At 43.2% G+C, this 20,073-nt stretch overlaps 1 protein-coding gene across 4 annotated transcripts in view; it reads left to right on the top strand.

The window, feature by feature from the left end:
* The window catches only part of DAB1 (DAB adaptor protein 1), a 1,136,100-nt gene extending 1,118,488 nt beyond the window's left edge, over positions 1-17,612 (top strand). For 3 of the 4 annotated variants that reach the window (XM_059374888.1, XM_059374892.1, XM_059374889.1), the window contains 3 exons: positions 1,794-1,921; positions 2,285-2,395; positions 14,222-17,612. In XM_059374888.1, the coding sequence (XP_059230871.1) occupies positions 1,794-1,921; positions 2,285-2,380 (224 nt within the window). In that variant the 3' untranslated portion in view covers positions 2,381-2,395; positions 14,222-17,612. The remainder of the gene's footprint in view (positions 1-1,793; positions 1,922-2,284; positions 2,396-14,221) is intronic. The other variant, XM_059374891.1, reaches the window with a different exon arrangement.
* The last annotated feature ends 2,461 nt before the right edge of the window (positions 17,613-20,073 follow it).

Genomic DNA, 20,073 nt, shown 5'->3' with positions numbered 1-20,073 from the left:
AAAGACCCCTCAGCCACTGTCGTGTCTCAGAGCATGGTTTCGCAACCTAGGCTTTATTGATATTTGGGGCCAAATAATTCTTTGTTGTGGGGTGTGCACTGTACTTGTAGAATGTTGACCAAAGTACCTGCCCCCTGCCCATGAGATGCCAGAAGCACACATCCTCTCTCCCTTGTCCTGAGAGTCAAAAATGACCCCAGATTTTGCCAGATGCCCCCTAGGATTTCAGCTGCCCCAAATTTAGAACCACTCTTTCAGATTATACAGATATCCTAGAAAAAACTTCTAAAGGCTAAAACACTTGCATAAATGAACCCCTAATTATACTTCTGATTGATTTCTTCTCATAGGTAGGACCAGTACAACCTCTCTCAGATTGGCAGCTCAGCCCAGGTTCTCAGCCTTCAGAAAGCAATACGCCACTTCAAACCCAATTTGAAATCCGGTTACATTAACATTTATTCAACAGCTGTCAAGCACTGAGGGGTTCTCATACTGCTTATCTCACTTAAACCCACTAGTATGAGTCTGTTCCATAATCATCTCACAAAATAAAACAGACTTCCTTTTATCCATGAGCGTCACCTTCAGAATGTTTTGAGTGGAGGATCAGTCAGAGCAAAGGCCAATGTCAAGTAGAAATAGAGCTCACAGCGGCTGGACAGTGTAGAAAGAGCTCTGTTAAATCTCAGCACACCTGTTCCATGGCTCTGTTGGCCCTGAAAAAGCCCCTTCACCTCTCAGAGATGCAGTTTCTTCATCAGGAAAGAATAGGTCCAACACCATTTTGCCATATTTGCATTAGAGAATGCAGTGAATACAAAATGCCAAGCAAATAGCATCGTTCATCTAAATATAGACCCATCAAGGCAAAGGGTACTCACCAAGTTTGATAATCACTTGCTGTCTGATAAGCAGCCAGATTTTGGAAATTCTGGGCAATGATGGCGGGGGAGGGGGCCTTATCCGTGCCATTCGAAATTTAGCTACTAAATCAAGCCTCACCACCTCCTCATTTGGGGCTGAGCCAGTGACTGGCGTTTTCAGAGCCAAATTAGAAATTATTGAACGAAGAATAGCTTCAAATGGCATATTTGTTATAACCTCTGGACCAAATGAGAGGAGGAACATGTGGGAAGGCTAGGACAGAAGACTCATGTCCTTATGGAGTGAGGCATAAAGCTGCCAGCGGCTCCCTCCCATTTTCCCACATCACAGAGACACTCTTCATTCAACACGTGTTCAAGGCATGCCTACCATGTGTAAGGATACGGGGCCTGCCTCAACCAGTCACCAGCTACAGGGCCTCAAGCAATTTCATGACCTCACTTCCCTGAGCTGTGAAACTGAAATCACTCTTACCTCAAAGAGGCTTTATGCGGGTCAGAGATACCATCCGTAAAATGTCTGATGGCAACTGAAGGTGCTCAAAACGTGCATCCCCATCCTCTGATCTGCTGATTCAAATATTTATACGAATAGAGTTTCTGAGCCCATCAGTCTGGGGCGGGGGTCCAAGACGGCATCTGTAACAAGTTCCCAGAGGTGCTCGTGCTGCTGATCCAAGGGCCATTCCTAGAGAACCACCACCTGCCCCAACCGTATGCACCCACTCCTTCCCGTCAAGTGTCTGACAGGACGAGATCAATATGTACAGAGGAGATGTTCGGGATAGAAAGCAGAGTGCCAGACTTGACTTGATCATAACCAGATCCCCGAGGTCTTGGTGGGAGGTACTCAGGCACAGCCAGACACCTAACGATGTTCCCTCTTTGTGCCTGGTCTCTGTGTAGCTCCAACCCCAGCCCCTCGACAGAGTTCTCCGTCCAAATCATCTGCGTCCCATGCCAGCGATCCCACCACGGATGACATCTTTGAAGAGGGCTTTGAAAGTCCCAGCAAGAGCGAAGGGCAAGAAGCTGTAAGTGGCTGGTCTGTTCTTTCTGGGTCTGCTTTTCCTTAAAATTAAAACTGCTGTATATGAAATGGACAGTGGCCCAGGAAACCCACATAGGAAAGAATGCTGGCTCAGAGTCTCAGGTTCTAAATGGGGCCCTAGGGGGCGTTTTCTTTGATGATCAAATGAGCAGCTGAAAAGCGTTGTCCTTTCGTGAGTCGCTCAGCACGGCCCTGCATGGGTGGGTGTGGCGTCCTCCAACGGCTGTTGCTGCCTCCTTTTAAAATAACTGATTATATGTATGCATGAATTTATGCCCAGCTGTCTTCTGCTTTCCGTTGTTGAAAAGACCAAAAAAAAAAAAAGTGTTATCTTCTTGTGTTCTAGCCTGATGGATCACAGGCCTCATCCAACAGTGATCCATTTGGGGAGCCCAGTGGGGAGCCCAGTGGTGATAATATAAGTCCGCAGGCCGGTAGCTAGATAGCACAGGTCTGGGTAGGTATCTGTTCTTTTTATCTACTTCACCCGTAAGCTCTCTGCTTTCCCTTGGCTTGTCCCTCCATTTCCGAAGTCACCTCCCCGATGTCCGCTCCATCTCTCCTTGCCTGAGCCCATCCCTGATGTTCACACCGTCTCTCCTTGCCTGCTGTTTGCCATCTTGTGTTTCCTCATGGATGCATGACCTTTGACATACACTGCTAGGTAGGGGTAGGGGTGAGGAGTGGGGCATGGTCATAATCTTTTCTTAATGATACGTGCTGAGTGGATGGTGGTGATAGAATGAGGCACGGTCCCCATTCCTCAACATGGATTCAGTTTCAGAAAGCATCAGCCTTCCAAGATGGACACGGTCCCCCCACCCCGATTCCTTTCTCACTGGGGGGTTGATCCCCATGCTTTCATCTTTTACACAAAGCGTCACCGCATTTGCCTACCCTTCGCAGATCTAAAGAGGTCACCAACCAAACATCCCAAGAAACAAAACCAAGCAGTGCTTGAAATTAGATGGCTAGAGATGTACGATCACGGTAGCCCGGGCACCCCCTCACCCTTCCTAACGTAAAAGTGAAATTCAGAGCTCAAAGATGCGTAGCATTTGCTTGAGGCTCTGCTGTTTGCACCTGTGCTGCAATGTACGGCTCACCACCGAACCACTTCATATCCCATCAGCAGCTACTTTGAAAGAAGTGTACTCACATACACTAGAAGTGGCTTTTGGCACTCGAATTTCAATACCTCTGATTTGATCAAAAGAAAGAGGAGCTGATGAAGCAAATCTTCTTGGGAGACAGAAGTACACCTCGTTCCCCAGGCATGATTCTGGAGGTCACTCCTTGACAAATGTGTTCAATTTTCAGATACTTTCCTAGTTTTCCATAAATGCGTAGGACTGCAAAGCTCTACCCACAGAGCTCCCCTTCTTTAGTCCTGAACAGCATGGTCAGAGCCATTAAAATGGTAAATAGTTTTCACCATTCATAAATGGATTCTGAGTCTGCCTCGAAATCATTCTCAGTTCACATGGAAGTTATTTTGACAGTTCCTGAAAGCTAATACAGTGTTTGGAAAGTGTATTTTGCTAATAGATTTTATGATTAAAGAACTTAACATACTGTATATTTTGCCACGTTTTCTATCAGTATAACAGCATATAATAACACATCACACCATGCAAAGCCACATACAACCCCTTTAAAAATTCTGTCTTACAAAGCTATTTGGGAAGCTGGTGAATTAAAGACAAAGTCGATGTTCCAGAAAAGAGAAGAGCTGGGGATTATGGGTGGATGCCTTAAAAAGATTCCCCAAGAGGTTTTCTACCCCTTGTGTATGTTTTATTTCACATGCTCAACCTTGTCTTGAAAAATTTGATGAATGAACTAGAGGTGACAAGAGCCATTCATCAGTATAACGGCTAACATCATCCTAAAATTGAAGTTCTTCTAGAAAACAAAGATGACTTACACCATTTGCAGATCAATGTATCAAACCCTTGTCTTCATGAGCCTGTTCAGCTGGAGACAAACAAGCCCAACTCTTTCTTGGGGCCTCAGGCTGTCCTGTGGCAGAGTTGTAAATGGATGGACCATGGGGCAGTAGGAAGAGCTTGGAATTTGGAACTTGGATCCAAACTCCAGTTTGCCCAGGAAATCTTGGGCAAGAACCATAATTTCTTTTGAGTCTTGGTTTCTTCACCTTCTAGAAGAGGCTTGTATCATCTGCTAGGTTAGCAGAGATAGTGATTCAGTCTCTAGGAGGGAGACAGACACTCAGCCCTCAGCTCAAAACTCAGCTTAAAAATCTGGGCACTGGAGGGAAACTGAGTTTAGAATTGTAAACCCTAATGAGATTTCATAGTAATTGTCTATCTTATTTTTGAAAATAAGGATAAAAACAGTGTCCTCCTCAGAGGGTTATTGTTTGGACAGAATGAGGTGAGCACAACATCTGGCACATAGAAAGCGCGCAACAGATCTTAGCTGTCATCAGCCCTAGCATCACCGTCATCATCCTACGTGCTCAATACATGTTCCCCAGTACCTTAGATTTTATATATTTTGCCTTGATATGGAATGCATTATACCATCAGGACCCAGGCCATTGGCTGGGAGGTTTTGCTCTGTATTTCCTATCTTCAGATAATTAATTTGCAATATGCCTCCGGATAGAGATGGCATCTCCATGTAGAAGTGCCAGAAAGCTGCTGGATTTTATCTGGAGGTCGTTTTCAATATGCCTTAAAACAGTTTCAGAGGGGGAAAAAAAAAAAAAAGTAGGAAAAGAAAATTTTGATAGCTAAGCTCTCTAATCAGAATGATCCCCATGAGGGTCTCACAGAACCCCCTCTCCGTTCCAAAAAATGACCAGTCTCCAGTTGACTTATAAGTCACAGTCAATAGCTCCCACCCCAAAAAGGCTGGACTGTAATCTACAATGAAACAGTTTTCTCCCTTTGAACATTTAGCTTAGCAGTATCACGATTGCCTCTCAAGAATCCCAGGCCAACAGGCTGATGCCAGCCTTGCAGACATATCCCCAAAGACCCCCGCACCCATCCACCCACCCCAAGGGAAGTCCAAATGAGCCTTCCTGGGCCCTTCTATCCCTAGCAACCCAAGTCACGTTTGACGCTCCCGCCTCTGTCACATTCACTCATCCACCCAACGGGGAATCTCCTGACTGCAATCCCTTAGTGCCTTTCCAGACATTTGAAGAAGGGATACCATGCAGGGAAAGCCACATCCGTGGCTCTCTTTTCCCCTTTGTCTTCATACAGCTGGAAAGCAGGAGTCTTGTTCTTATCACCCTTGCATTTTATCCCAGCTGCTTTTTATTAGAAATACCCACACAATGCTTAGTAGGTAGGGGGGACATCTATTGATAAGTGAAAGTCATCTCGCACCACAGCAAGAGGAAACAAACAGACTCCGTCTTCACCGGTGGAAGCTTCAGGACCAATCTCATACAGCATTTCTGTTTTCGCAATAAAGGGAAATATCTTCAATTATTTTGTTTTCTCCCCCCTACCCTCCCGTCTGGGAGAATCACATGTCTTTGAAAGACTGGGTCAACAGGGGCAGGAAAAAAGAACCAAAATAATATTGTAATGACTGGTGTGGGAATGGCAGGTAATTTATACTCCACTGACGTGTTGCTGGAGCAATTTTAAGGGCGAAATGTTAGCTTTTGAGGAGATGAAAGAAAAATGAAAACATTTATTTGGTTAAATGGCTAAGTAAATAAACTGCCTATCAGACTTGCCCAGCTGTCAAGTCAAAGTAGCATCTATAACAATGGGGAATTGTTTGGTCTGTCTCCCTTAGTAACAATGGATATTGCCATAAATAATATGGCGCTGTCATGTTTTTAATACCGATCTTCGTAGCGGGAACCCAAGACATGGGAAATATTACCTGATGGATTTCTGGTGTTCGAGGGAAAAGAAGGCTGAACTTCAAATGCCTTAGGAGGAAGAATCTACAAAAACAAAAACAAAATCTCTTTAAAAAGAGAGAGAAAAAATGCGTGGAGTCGGGGATTTAGGTCTGGATTATGGTTTTAAAGCAGGTGACCTTAAGCAAGCATGTAACCCCTTTATACCCTGGTCCCTCACATGGATGCATGTGGATAATTAATTATAACAGCTCCTTCCCCAGGCTGTTCCAGAATCAGAAACCATGAATATGAAAGTGCTTTATAAGCTTTGAAAGCAGAATACATGTATTTGGAATTATTGTTGCTATTTCGGTTTTAAATAGAATGAAGGAACAGAGCCTTAAATCAGAGAACCACAAATACAACAAACAAACAAACCAAAAAAAAAAAAAAAAAAAAGAAAGAAAGAAAGAAAGAAAATAATCTGTCCGTCTCTTGGACATAGTGCTCAGAGCCAAGTCCAAACCAAAGTGTTGGGATTCATGCAGTCAGGGGATAGGAAGGGCCCAGGTGAGGGCCTGGTCAGCCAGGACGGAGAGATGGGGCCTTGGTGCCCAGAAATATTTAAAAGATGAAATCAAGAGAAGGTTAAGTCTGAAGGGAAATGGGAAGTGAGGATGAGGACATAACCTAGGATGAATCCCACATTCCTGGTCTGGGAATCTAGGGGGTGCCGAGTCACTGTGCTAAACAGCAGGACGGCATGCTTGACCAGAGAGAGAGCAGTTTACTTCCGACCTCCAGCTGCACTTGAGATGCCCATGAGACACCCAAGTAGCAATGCAGAGGGTTGCTGGAGTTTATCTGGAGGTCAAAGGAGAAAACCAGATGGGGCACAGCAAGCTTTCAATATGGTTTTAAGCCACTAGTGGAGTGGGCACAAGCAGGATATGCTGATCATTTCACCCAGAGATCAGCAGACTCTTTGTAACTATCTATGCCTTGTGGGCCAGGTCTCCGTTGCAATGAATCTACTCCACCGTGAGAGAAAGAAAGCAGGAAAAGATAGTGCATGAAGGAATGGATGTGGCTCAGTTCCAGTAATACTTAAAATACTTTATTAAATTAATTATTAAAAACAAAAAGCCACCAAAATTAGCTGACCTCTGATTTAGATCCCACTCGCTGTTTCTAGAATCACTCTGCAGAAGGCAATCACCATGCCCTTCATTTACTACCACTAACAAAGTAGATCTTAAAATTCCTAGCATGTTTATAACACTTTTGATAAACATCACCTAATTGAATCCTCCAGGGAACCCACTTAAGTATTTTTATCATTCCCATTTCACAGATAGGACAGGTGAGGTGAAGAGGTCAATGGCTTAGAAATCCTAAGATTCACTCATCATGGGGCTAGGATTTGAATCTGCACCCAGATTAAATAACTCAAGAGCTCTCATCCAGACCAGAATACGGGAGTTTTAGCAGCTTCGCTTCGACTTAACAGCTCTGTGACTTGAGGCAGATGGCTTCATTTCCAGCCTTTGGTCTTCTCTTCTGTAAAGCAATTCCCATATGCCCTCCCGGCTGATATTCTCCGGTCTCCTAACCTGCCTGGGTCACCGGCTCAGAGCATGAAAGACCCAATCCACAAACAAGACCTTCTGCAGCACCCCTCCCCCCAGCTTTCCTTATTCCAACAAAGGACAGGACAGAGGACCCTTCAATATGCTGACTTGATTTGGGTTCCTAGGCATTATTGGCCTGAGACCAAGGGCCGACTCCTGACGACCAGGAGTTTAGTTTAGACAATACCCTTGCTTATAGCAGAGAACTGGCGTCGGCAACCTCAATGTCTCATCTGCTGTGTGACAGGGTCAAGAAAGATGATGCGTGTGTTCAAAGCAGGTGATCAGTGTCCGTCATTGTTGGAGAAATGCAGAATTGATCAGAACATATGCAGGACACACCCCCTCCCGCCCTGAGACTCAGATTCTGCTTCTCTGGTTTCACCAAGTGGGTTTCAGCACCCCGAGACCTCAGGAAGCAGGTGCACTTGGCAGCAGTGTCAGCACTGCCTTTAAATTCATCCTGTGTTTGAAAGACTTTCCTATCCTGAAAGGCCGACCTTCAGGCCGAAAGTGATCAGAGAGTGTTGTGGGTTTTTGCTTTTGCTTTTTATCCAAAGACTCCCAGCACTTGTTAAAATCTTTTATGCCATTTGAGCTCATTTATTACTTGTCACAACCCCTCAAGGTAGATATTACAAGCCCCATTTTACGGATTAAGAAACTGAGGCCCAGATAAAATTTTTGCCTAAGTTCATGCAGTTAGAAGTTAGGATTGCTGGGCTCTTCCCGCCTCTGAGACCGCAGTGTTTTTTGATGACTATCTTCATGTCTTCAGGTAAAACTTTATAAGTTCTTTATTTCAGCCTCATGTCCGCTCTCTGGCTGTACACTGGCTTTTATGTTTGTGAGGACAGGACATGTAAAAGCCCACGGAACCGGGCCCCGATGTTGGGGCTCGTGATTGCCTGGGCAGGGTGTTGCTGAGGGACTCGAGCTTTGGCTCCCGTGTGGCTCCAGTTGGAACCCTGGCTTGGCTAGATGTTGCTCTGCCCCCCAAGCTTAGACGGGCTCGCTCGGCAAGCAGGTTGCATGGCGCCCTTTGCTCTCACATCGGAGACCACCTTTCTCAGCATGCCACGGCTTCTCTCCGCTGAACATTTTTTCACGGGACGTATCTTTGATAGCTGTGGCCCAGCTTTCCCAAAACACACATAATAAAATTGAAAGGGGTGCAGAGGGCTAAGCTTAATTTAGGTGCCTTTAAAGGGGGGGCTCATTATAAGACAGGATAGGAAAGTATTTGCTTCTGCCCATCAACCCAAAAAGGTGGGGCCACCTGGATGGGGGAGGTGAGGAAGCACAGAAGTAGGAGACCCTACCCTGGGCTGCTGCCTCCCCACCACCCCGTTTCTGATGCAACTTTAAGAAAAACAGCTCTCAAGTCTGGGGCCTCACTTTCTTCCTGCAGGGAAGAAGGGTCAGGCTGAGGGCCCTTCTCGCTTTGATGTTCTACAAGAGGGAGCACGTGGTAGTGGAGAGGACAGTGGGCTTAAGGACACCTGGATACGTTTCCCTGAAACTCTAGGCAAGGACAAATCTAATCTGTAGTGGTCAAAAGCAGATCAGCGGTTGCTGGTGCCAGAGGGAGATATTGTCTAAGAAGGACATAGGGAAGGTTCTGGAAGTTCTATAGCTTGAGTGTGGTGAGGAGGACCACACAGTGTATATGCTTGTCAAAACTCATCAAACTGTACACTTAAAATGAGAACGTTGTGTTGTATGCAAATCATACCTCAATGAAACTGATTTTAAAATGAGAATAGGAGAAGTCATAGAAATGGAAGAAATAGAAATCAGAGTTTCCCCGGGGGTTGGGGCTGTGGGGGAATGGGGAGATACTGCTTAATGAGTACAGTCTGGGTGATGAAAGTGTTGTCCAACATTGCAAACATAATTAACGGCACTGGATTGGACACTTAAAATGATTAAAATGGCAAATGCTATGCCGTTTATATTATACTGCAATAAAAAAGAAAGCTAAAAAAAAAAAAAAAAACAAAAAAACCTGGTTACATCCAGCTCTGCACTGTGCAGGCTGAGTGATCTTGGGCAAGTCACCAAGCTTGGAAGAGGCCTGCTTCTTTGCTCTAAGGAGAGATAGGAATATCCAGTGTACAGTTTCTGTGTGACACCCAAGTGAGAGCGTGCATGTGAGATAAGAATGACCTGACAGACTGCCAGTTCTTCTGTAAATAGAAGCTTTTATTACCCTAATTCTGTGATTCTACACGGCTCCTGTACGTGAGACCATAATTTACACTGGAAATACCCTGCAAACATGTGGAAGTCTCTTATCCACAGAGCGGTGTGATAAGTTTCTCTAGATTAACTCCACATTCTTTCTGCACTATGTCCCTGGGTACCCCAGAGCCATTATTACACTTCCTAACAGAGCCCAGGGACAGGAGCTCTTAGGTGCTATGAAGGAGAAGCCCCATTTAGGGGATCATCAGGCCTGAAACCATCTTCTGCAAAGGAAGGATAAAACCACATACCCATTATGGACACTGGGGAGGGTATGTGCTATGGCGAGTGCTGTGAAGTGTGTAAGCCTGATGGTTCACAGACCTGTACCCCTGGGGTTCATAATACATTATATGTTAATAAAAATAATTTTTAAAAAAGCTATTAAAATTTAAACAAACAATAAAAACATATACCCAGGCGAAAAGGAACTCACCTTTCTGTAGCAGGATCTGGGCTTGATAATAGATATATTTTTTCTTCTTCAATCCTTACCACAGCTCTGAAAGAGAGGATAGCCTGATTTTACTAGGGAAGAATCTGGAACGTAGAGGAGTTAAGTAACAGAGTCCCTTGGTCCTAGACTCCTTCAGTGCCCTGTATAGACCTCTGTCTGCACTGCATCATCTGATCTTCTAGTACGTTCCACACAGTGAGCTCCACCATGCCTCAGTTCTGAGTGAGAACAGAGTGGCCCACATCACCTACAGAGTCCAGGAAGCCTTTATGTAGGAGCTGGGTCTGAAAGTTGAACTCCTGTCGCAGTACAAAGGGAGTCCCCTAAGGCACAAGGAACTGCCTGAACAGAGTCTCAGAGCCAGGAAATTCCTGTCATGTGAGGTGACCGGAAGGTGGGGCATAGGAGAGAGAAAGTAAGTGGATGATGCTGGCCATGTTGGAAAGTACACCTGCTGTGTACCATCCCAAGGGGGTTGTATTTTCCTTGGGGTAATAAGAAGTCAGGATGGTTGTTTTTGAGAAGGAGAATGGCATGACCAAATCCATTTCAAAAAGATCATTCTGCCAGAGGCATAAAGACATTGAAGAAAAAAAGAAGAAAAAGAAAACATAATTTAGGTGACTGAAGGTTGAGCTTTGATTCACACTCTAGAAGGGACATTTATTAGCTCTAATGGACGATGAGATGAATGTGCCCAGCTAAGGAGATTTGACTTTACTCTGTGGGTGATGGTGAGCCTCTGAAGGATTTGAAGGAGGCCAGAGATGTGGTCAAAGCTGCCAGAAGAAAACAAAAATATCAACAGGATGCTGTGTTAATGTATGATTCCACTTAGGCTTTTGGAATATTGAAAATAGCCTGAAGAACCCATCACGACCTTGCCAGAAGCCAGGTCGGAGATTTCTGGATCCAATGATTTCTTATTCCCCTCCAGCTCTGACAGTCTAAGATTCTATAACAGGGAAGGTAAAGCTATTGCCAAAACGTATAATGCATCACGGTGTCAGACTTTGGGATTATCTGCTGCTTGGGGTTTTCCACACCACTGCTCCCCTTCATTAGTGGGGATAATTGAGAGTTGACTACAGTCCCTACTGCTGTTGTGATGGGTATTTGAAGCTGAATTCCGGCAAGCAGGAGATGTGTGAATATTTATCTCAGCTGCAGAAAGTTAATGCAGTGTGGCATTAATTACCCTGTCTGAGCCTGCTGTCTTCTTCTGTTTTTAGGTGTCATTCTCAGTTGAATAAATTAGTTTCCAGAATTAGAAGAGAGCAAACTGTAGGGTGAGATCAAAGCAGCCTGACTTCTTAGGGTATCCAAAAAGAAGAGTGGGCTGAGCAGTTCTACCCAAGGAAGATAAAGATACATCCTCTAGCCTGGCGCAGGCAGACCACATTTCTGTTCCCCTGAAATTGTCCTTGACATCACTACTCTACCTTGGCTCCACCCACAGCCCCACCTGCAGAACACAAACACACAGTATCACGGTGGGCATTGGCCTTGAAACAGGGGTTTGAAACATTTCAAGGCATTGGCAGGGTCAAGTGTATAATAACTTGCTATAGATTTTGCTAGATTAGATTTTGAGAGAAAAAAGGCAAACTGCAGTGTATTTAGGACCAAGTGATCAGAACAGTGAAGAAAGCAGAAACTATCATAGTCATTTGTGAATCCAACCAAACTTCATTGAGCACCTACTATGCTAGGGCAACATATGTGGACAAGCAGAAGGGCCTGCCAAGCAGCAAGGCAGAGGTGGGATATGGAATAATGGGCTTCCATATTTTCTGTGATCCGGCATTTGGGCGAAGGATTACATATACTTTTTACATTCCCAAGAGTAGTATGAAGTGTCACGGGTGGAAAACTTGGAGGAACAGACCAGTGTTCTCGGTAGTCTGTTCTGTTACAGAATAGGGGGCCTCAAAGGGTAGGAAGATGCTTTTCCCTGGAAGAATCGTCATGATGTGGTCCAGGAGAGGTCATCTTGGATTGGATGGCAGGAGTCTTGGATTCTATCCATGACATGGTTTCTAAGTAACCATGGGATTTTGGGGAAAAAAAAAAATCCCAAAATATTGAATTATACCTTTAGCATGAAAAAAAAAAAAAGAAAGAAAGAAAGTATAACCAGTAGAGTTGTTGACATTATTGCTCTTAAATATAAGTTTTGCTTTGGATACAGTAGTGAAACTCATGCTAGCTACAGTGCAAGTTGATATTGAATGCTGAGTAATATGTATAATGTTAGTAACTCCTGTCTTTTCCAATTTTATTACAAAATAGAACCTTAAACCTGTGGTACCCATCTGGAGGACACAAAGCTGGTCACTTCTATTACAGACAAGCCAGTTTGGGAAAGTTGGTTGATAAATTCAATTTTTATATCTGTAGGAACTATAACCTTTTCATACTGCAGTCCATCCCTAGGTCCAACTTCCACTATTTTAACACACTCAGGGAGTCCAGATAACTGGGATGTTTCCTGCGCAGGGTCGAGCGCCCCAGCCACTGAATCCAGTGGCTCTAGAGAAACAGAAACTCCTTTCTCTAGGCTTCAGATTCTTCATCTGTAAAAGGATGGATCTGGACAAAATTCTCTCCTAGTCCATTTCTACTTTAGGGTAAAAGCAAGCAGTATGATCTATGAAGTGCAGCAGATGACCTTGCGATCACACCCCTTCTCTGACCTTCAATTGTTATCTGCAAAATGAGACGGATAGAATGAAAGCCACTCCCAGCACCATTAGGCAGATGAAATAAGACACAAGGGTGCTTTGTGAACTCCGAAGCACTCTGCAACACTACAGTCCGAATGATTGGTCTTTCCTTTTATGTGACAGTTGTTATAATAGACTGGAAAAAGCACTGGGCCCCACTTTCGGATCTCATGTCCCAAACTCACCAGCCGTAGGACCATGAAAAAATTACTTAACTTCTCTCTATGTGATTTCCCATTTGCAAAGGAGATAAAGCATCTGTTTGCTCTAACTGCTGTGAGGAGTTAAAAAGATAATGTACTTGAAGATAGCTAGCATGGTGCCAGATACATGGTCAGGGCTCCCAGAATCTCAGTTCAATCTGATGGTTCAAGAAAATAAGCAGATAGAAAGGCTCTATACCCACATGGCAAGACGCAGGCCAATAGAGAAGCATGACAGAATGAAGACGTTACCGTGTCCATTTAATTCTGGCACAAATATCCAAGAGTGACAGCAACAGGTCGGTTTGAAAGAAGGGCCTATGTATGCTTAAGACCAGAGCCCTGATCTGATCTGCTTGGACAGCACATCTTGGACCATTTCAACATGAAGAAGTCTGAAGTAGTTCTAGCAGGGCTGAACACCATTTCCCATCTCCCTTTGGACTGAGGATTTGCCTTATTCTGTACTGGTGAAAATCCTGGTGTCTGTCTCAGGACAGCCAGTTCCACAGGTACAAGCAAATGATGGGCCAACCCTGAAGTGGGAGATTGGTTGGAAACCAGTCCCGGAAGCTCTTAACTAAGAGCTAACATCCTAATTGCTGTTTCTCTCACTCCAGAGTGTGCCCCGTCCTCACTGCTTGTGGAAACCAAAGAGCCGTTTGAAATAGAATTTCTGCGGTTTCAAGTAGACATTCATAAAGCTATGTTGGAGAAATGTGCACTTGACTCAGGATGATTGTTACCATTTTCTGAAGACCTCTTACCGCCAAGCACTGTGCTAGATGCTTTACATGTATTATCTCTAATTCTCCCAAGAACCCCATAGGAAGAACAGTATTTTCCCATTTAATGGTTGGGAAAACTGAGGCCTAGAAAGGCCAAGTATCCTACCCACACTGCTTGCCCAGTTCTCTCGGGTATACCATGCTTTTTTCCCCCTCACTGGGAAACCAGTCTCAGTTTGAAAACCAAAGCCAAACTGGGTGAGTAGTTATTCTTGATGATTAAAACAAGTTGCCAGAACGACATGCATCATGATCAAATAATCTGAAAATTAACTAAGGTCATCCATCATAAACTGTCATCTTTCTGTTCTTATCCCAAACCCTCCTTCCCTCACTGTCTCAGAAAATCCTATCTGGAAAAGAGCGGGTCTCACTTTGTCCCTCTGTCCCCAGGAGCTGGAGCCTCTCTATGCGCAGATCAACAGACCTAAGAAGTAGCATCGAGGTGAGCTCACGGCCGGTGCTTCAAGACTGGCATGGACATCAGCATCGCGACAGGCTCTCTTGTATTCTTCCACCTCACCTCATCTCACAACGAAATTCATGATTGCCCAACGGGACTCATTTGGAAGAGGGAACTAAGAGTTTTTGGCAACCAATGGCAGATAACTATGGCAGCACAAAAAAAAAAAAAAAAAAATCAGAAAAGTATAAAAAAATTATACCCAACATTCAATCGCAAATCAAGCAAATCACGCTTAGCCGACAAATATTCTGAGCTCTTTTAGTGTGGGTTTAAGATGACCCAGTACGCGAAATCATAATTCTCTTTTTATTTCTTGACCTGTTGACCGCTGTAAAGACATCAAGTGTGGAGTGACAGGCCTCAGAGAGTGACAGCAGGGTTGGCACTGACTTCTTTGAGACAAAAGCAAGAGGTCCTCCATGACTACAGTCTCCTCATCCATATGCCTGTCGACATATGACGATGTCTTTTCATCACTCCACAGGGCCTGGTCTGCCATCTTTCCCCCTCTCCTTTGTCATGTTTGAAAATTAATGGGTGTAAAAATTTTTGTATTGCTTTTGACTTTTTTTAGTTACAGTGAGGAAATCTAACTGGAAAAGAAAAGCCTCATCTGAAATGAATTTACTTGAAAATCACAAGACAAATAAGTGGTTATTTATGATCAAGAATGTTGCCAAAACAACCCTTTAGCTATTCTGCATCCTGGCGAAGAGAGACAGCTTTCGGCTGGAACCTTCATTCTGTGAGTAGGAAAGGACATTGGATCCCATTGATGAGAAGGATGGAAAATGCATCTGATTTTCTCAGAAGCTCAAACTCTAAGTACCATAAAATGATATTTTTTATTTTTCCGATATCTTGCTGCTGTGATGCTATGCAGACAAGTGTCTTCTTCACGTGCCATTTTCAAAGAAAAGTCATTTGCCAAATACTTCTGGTACAATCCTGGTAATGTGGTTTTGGATCTTAAAACCGACCTGCTAGTGGAACGATGGTGACATGAATATTCAGAATAACAAACTGATTCCGGGATCACAATGGTTCATCTCTATCTCTTTTTGTACATCAGAAAATTCAAATGGGATTTTTATTTTATAACTTGAAAGAAAGAAAAAAAAAAAACCTTACCATTAAACTCTTTAAATATTTAAGGGAAATGGCTTTAAGGAGTTCTAATGAAAAAAAAAAATTGCCAGTTTTTTTTTTTTTTTTGTAAATATAAATGTTAATGAAAATGCTTTTTAATAATGCCATTACACTGTAGAGAAGGTAGCAGATTGAGTGCAGGACGTGACAAACTTGATGGATGGGGCTCCCTCTCCAGATGTTGTTGTGGAGCATATGGGAGGAAGCTGGAGTTCAGGGACAGCTGGCAGAGCATGTGGCCGATCAGCAGCTAGTGAACAGGAAGGGAGCACGTGACCCCACGGTCGACTCCAGCCTTTCCACGGGAGTACCCGCCATTGGCGGAAAACAAGAAAACGCTCCCATTCTGAAGGCCTGGCCTTCAGATTCTGAAACTCCCTCCCACATCTTCACTCCCATCCACCCCACCCCCCCATAGAGATCGCTGGACTGTTTCTATGTGGAACAGAAGAGTTTAAGCTTCCTTTTTTTTACACTTCTGAGACAAAAAGTGCAGTGTTCAGTTTGTATGTTTAGCACATAATTTTCATAAAGAATCTATATATTTTTGCCCTACAGAGAATTGTTCTACAGGTCACGTGTGTTTTCCTGATGTTCCTATGCAGTTCCAGTATGTCGAATTTAGTGGTTTAACACTAAGGAGAAAGCGTTAGAGGACCGTCTGACTAACTGGATTTGGGGTTACCTGTTATTACTTGGTTTTCAAATCGGGAAAGTAGCATTCTTTTGACACTGATCTGATTGACTTAAATAGGCCTGTATACTGTGGCTCTTCCTACCAATAGAAAGTAAAGTGATTGGAAAGAAGGTATACTTGTTGACAAAGAGAAAATCGAAATCAAGGTAATCATTACTGCTCGAGGCCCCAGTTGTACACCGTCAGGTCACTGGAACATGATATTTTTTTTTCCAGTTAGTTCAACTGACCAAATGTCCTTAAGAATCTATGTCAATGTCATCTTAAGGTGGAAGGTCCAAGGAACCAGAAAAGTGAGAAGGGCCATTTATCCCCCACTGTAACTGTCACCTGTTGGTCCACGTGATTTCTCCAGGAATGTGCATCCATTTTATAATTAAGTCATCCTTTCACAGGAAGGGACAATGGGAGAAGTGTGATGACCATGAGAGTCGTCCTGAAACTGGTTCGATTCTGTTTGCTGGGGATTGGGTAGGATAGGCTGTTCCCCTGAAGGAAATGGCTTCCGCTGCTCTGCTGTCTGTGGTTCTGATTCTGACCAAGTGGTGCTATATCTTCTCCCTCACGGTGGCTGTCTGGAGTTTGTCATGCAGCATCACACCATTATACCGATTCTTCGGGTGGCTCGTAACATGTTTCGAGTGAACGCTGACTGGTGTTGCTGTTTCGGTTCCACCATCTGGAGGTAATCGCCCAGCAGAAACTGACAGCCCAGTGGACTTGTCATCATTCAGTGAATGCGACTGGATGTGTAAACGGACTCTGGACTTAACCAAGATGCCCGTGTGATGCATGAAAGTGAGGGAAATAAACTCGAGATTTTGTAACTGCCATCCTTGTGATCATTGGCAGAATTCTGAGTTTTCATGAGCGCTGTTGGGTGAGCTCAGAATCACCGTATCCTATCCCAAGAGTACAGTGGAATTCCCAAGTAAGAGCCGAGGAGCCAGTACCAAAAGGCCATGGGGAGTCTGCCCAGTTCCGGTTAGATCGATAGAAAAATCTGTGTGTGCAACTGTTAATTCCTCATCCTTCACTAGCACTAAATTTGTCACTTTAAATTTTGAAACCAGGGAAACGCCACCTGTCATTCTGTCCCCATGACCCATAGCTCTCCGATCTCCCCGTACCACAGACTTCCTTTATGATCTGTACTCATCCCAGTGTCTGCTGAGATCCCATCATGTCATGTACCGGGCACCTTCTTTTAAAAAAAAAAAAAATGTTTACTCTGTGGGTTTGGTTCATTTCAATTTCTGCGTTCTGACACATATTTTTTTAATAAAGATGAGAAAGAGAAAATGACTGTTTGCAGTACATTTCTAGACCTACTTTAACTTTACCTCAGATGACAGTTTGTTAACATATATGGACACATTATTTTTAACTTTATGTACAATACATTCAACAACAGTGAAATTTTTAGAAATTTTCCATTAATTTCTGTAACACACCATGTATAACTGTTAACAAATAAACATGTTTGAGAACAACAGCTTAGCCTGGTTTTATTCCACGAGTTTCCACTGGATACTTTGGCAGAGGATTGGAAGATGAGATTGCTTCTCTGTAAGCTTCCATCTGACTGGGCAAAGACCTCAGTCTTCCTGGCACTGGGCCAGAAAGAGAAAGCTTCATGGAGTAGTTAGATCAGCTCATCTTCCATTGACTTCAGACACTTGGTATGCTTGGAGAAGGATTACAGCGAAGAATGAGGAGAATGAGGTCAGAAAGTCACACCCTGTATAGTTGTGTTGTTTGGACTTCCAGGTAGCACCAGTCTTCCAAAATTGGGAAAGACCCCAGGACTAGATCTGTGAGTTGTGTCTTCCTCTAAAAAACACCTGCTAAACTGTTGGTTTGAACAACAAGGTTAATCTTTACCCTCAAAGAGTATGCCTTCATTCAATGCAAGGTCGTCTGCTTTAAGGGACCCAAAGAAGGAAGCCTATATCTTCTTTCATATTCCCTCACATACTCCACATCAAAAAAAAAAAAGAGAGAGACAACATAAGACCCCCCCCCAAAAAAATAGTTTGAACCTGCACCTTGACTTATGTGTATTAAAGAACAAAGGGTAAATGTGTATATGTGTATATATGTATATTTACACGTGTATGTGTGAGATTTTTATTTAATTTTATAACTAAATTAGTTTGTCTTTCCAATAATTATGCAGATTACAGATTGCAATTAGATCACCGAGTTGCCAAAAAAAACACCCCTGTCTAGGAATGGTTATGTTCATGATTGCATAGACACATGTTCTCAGTGTGACCTCATTATATAAATAGCATTAGCAGAAGTTTTGGCCACACTGAGAACATGAGGGGATGGGCCAAAATTCCAATAAAATAAATTTGAGGCAAATAGAAGAAGCAACTTTCATACAGTAGAAAATGCTCACTCCTGGATCAAATTGCTACAAAATGTTACACAAGCTCTTCTGAATAAGAGTGGTTTACACTTTTTTTTTTTTAAAGATTTTATTTATTTATTTGTCAGAGAGATAGAGAGAGTACAGGCAGGCAGAGGCAGAGGGAGAAGCAGTCTCCCCACGGAGCAAGGGGCCCGATGTGGGACTCAATCTCAGGATGTTGGGATCATGACCCGAGCCGAAGGCAACCACTCAACCAACTGAGCCACCCAGGCATCTCGAGTGGCTTACACTTTTTGAGCAACTAATAATGTGTCTGGGAAGGACTATATGCTTTTTGTCCATTGCCTTAGTTACTTTTCTAAACAACATGGGTAGGTATGTATCTTCCCAAATTAGAGATTTTAAAAGACACAAAGAGATTGAGTAACTTCCCCAGCCAGCAAACGGTATTTGAGGTTTGACTTTTGAGTCTTACCCAACATAGTTGATTTTAATTGTAAAGAATAGTTGGATATTCACTCATTTAAATAGTTCTGCACAAACAGTATTGACTTTCTCTCCCAGAACTTCAGTTGATCTTTGGTAATAAATTAGATTTCTAAGTTCCTCCGGTTTAATGTAAAAATAAAAATCCATTTGATGTTACCATCTTAAGTATGTGGCTAAATACATAATTTCTTTTTTAATTGCACTTTTGAAAGGGTATATGTCTGAAGGATAAAGAGTATACCTTTTGGTCCTACTAATTTCAGTTTAGCTGAAACCAAGCCCTGGTGATTTACTTTTCCAGTGTACATGAATCCTAAAGAAGCGACAAATTAAAAGGTGTCCTATTTAACTGCTAGGCGGATGCCAAAATAAATCAGGCAGACATATCTGCTTTCATTCTGTGCTGGAGAGCAAACCCTTGTTGTTTTGACAGTAACTGTTTTTTTGTTTTACTGAGAATGACAGTAGGAAAAACGCCTAGAATAAAAACAGGTTTCATTGAAATCAACCTTCAAAGCTTTGAAAGCTTTTAAAAGGTATTTAAATTCAAAGGAAATGTGAGCAATGGTGCCTGAAAGATTAGGGGGAGAGGATAAAAAAAAAAAAAAAAAAACAACCTAAGCAGATCTAAATAGCTTCTAAGCCATTTAGTGACCAGTCCTCAGTATTTCTGTGAAAATCTGAATTATCACTGCCACTCTTGTGTTCCTACGCAGTGTCACTCTTGTTCTAACTCTGATCTCTAAATCTTTATGCAATTGAAGAAACTATGCGGTCCTCATGTTACAGCCTAGGAAACAAACTCAGTGATGTTCTGGAGAAGGTATCAATGAACAGAGCCAAAGAGCTCACCCAGAGGTCCTCACAGTGCCCAGGATCCGATTCCCAGATCCCTCCTGTAGTTCATTGGTGCTTCTGTCTGCAGGGTGTTTGTGACATTGAAATGCCCGTGCACCCCCCTATAAATACTTGGGATCTTTCTGCATCCAATTCTTAGTAAGGACTATTCGATTAGAAAAATCACACTGAGCATTACCCTGACTGATTCTGGACAAAAACTGATT

This window comes from Mustela nigripes, chromosome 14, assembly GCF_022355385.1.
Source record: "Mustela nigripes isolate SB6536 chromosome 14, MUSNIG.SB6536, whole genome shotgun sequence".
In the NCBI taxonomy this organism is placed as follows: domain Eukaryota; kingdom Metazoa; phylum Chordata; class Mammalia; order Carnivora; family Mustelidae; genus Mustela; species Mustela nigripes.
Note: the sequence above shows the minus strand (reverse complement) of the source record. Positions and strands in the feature narration are given on the sequence as shown.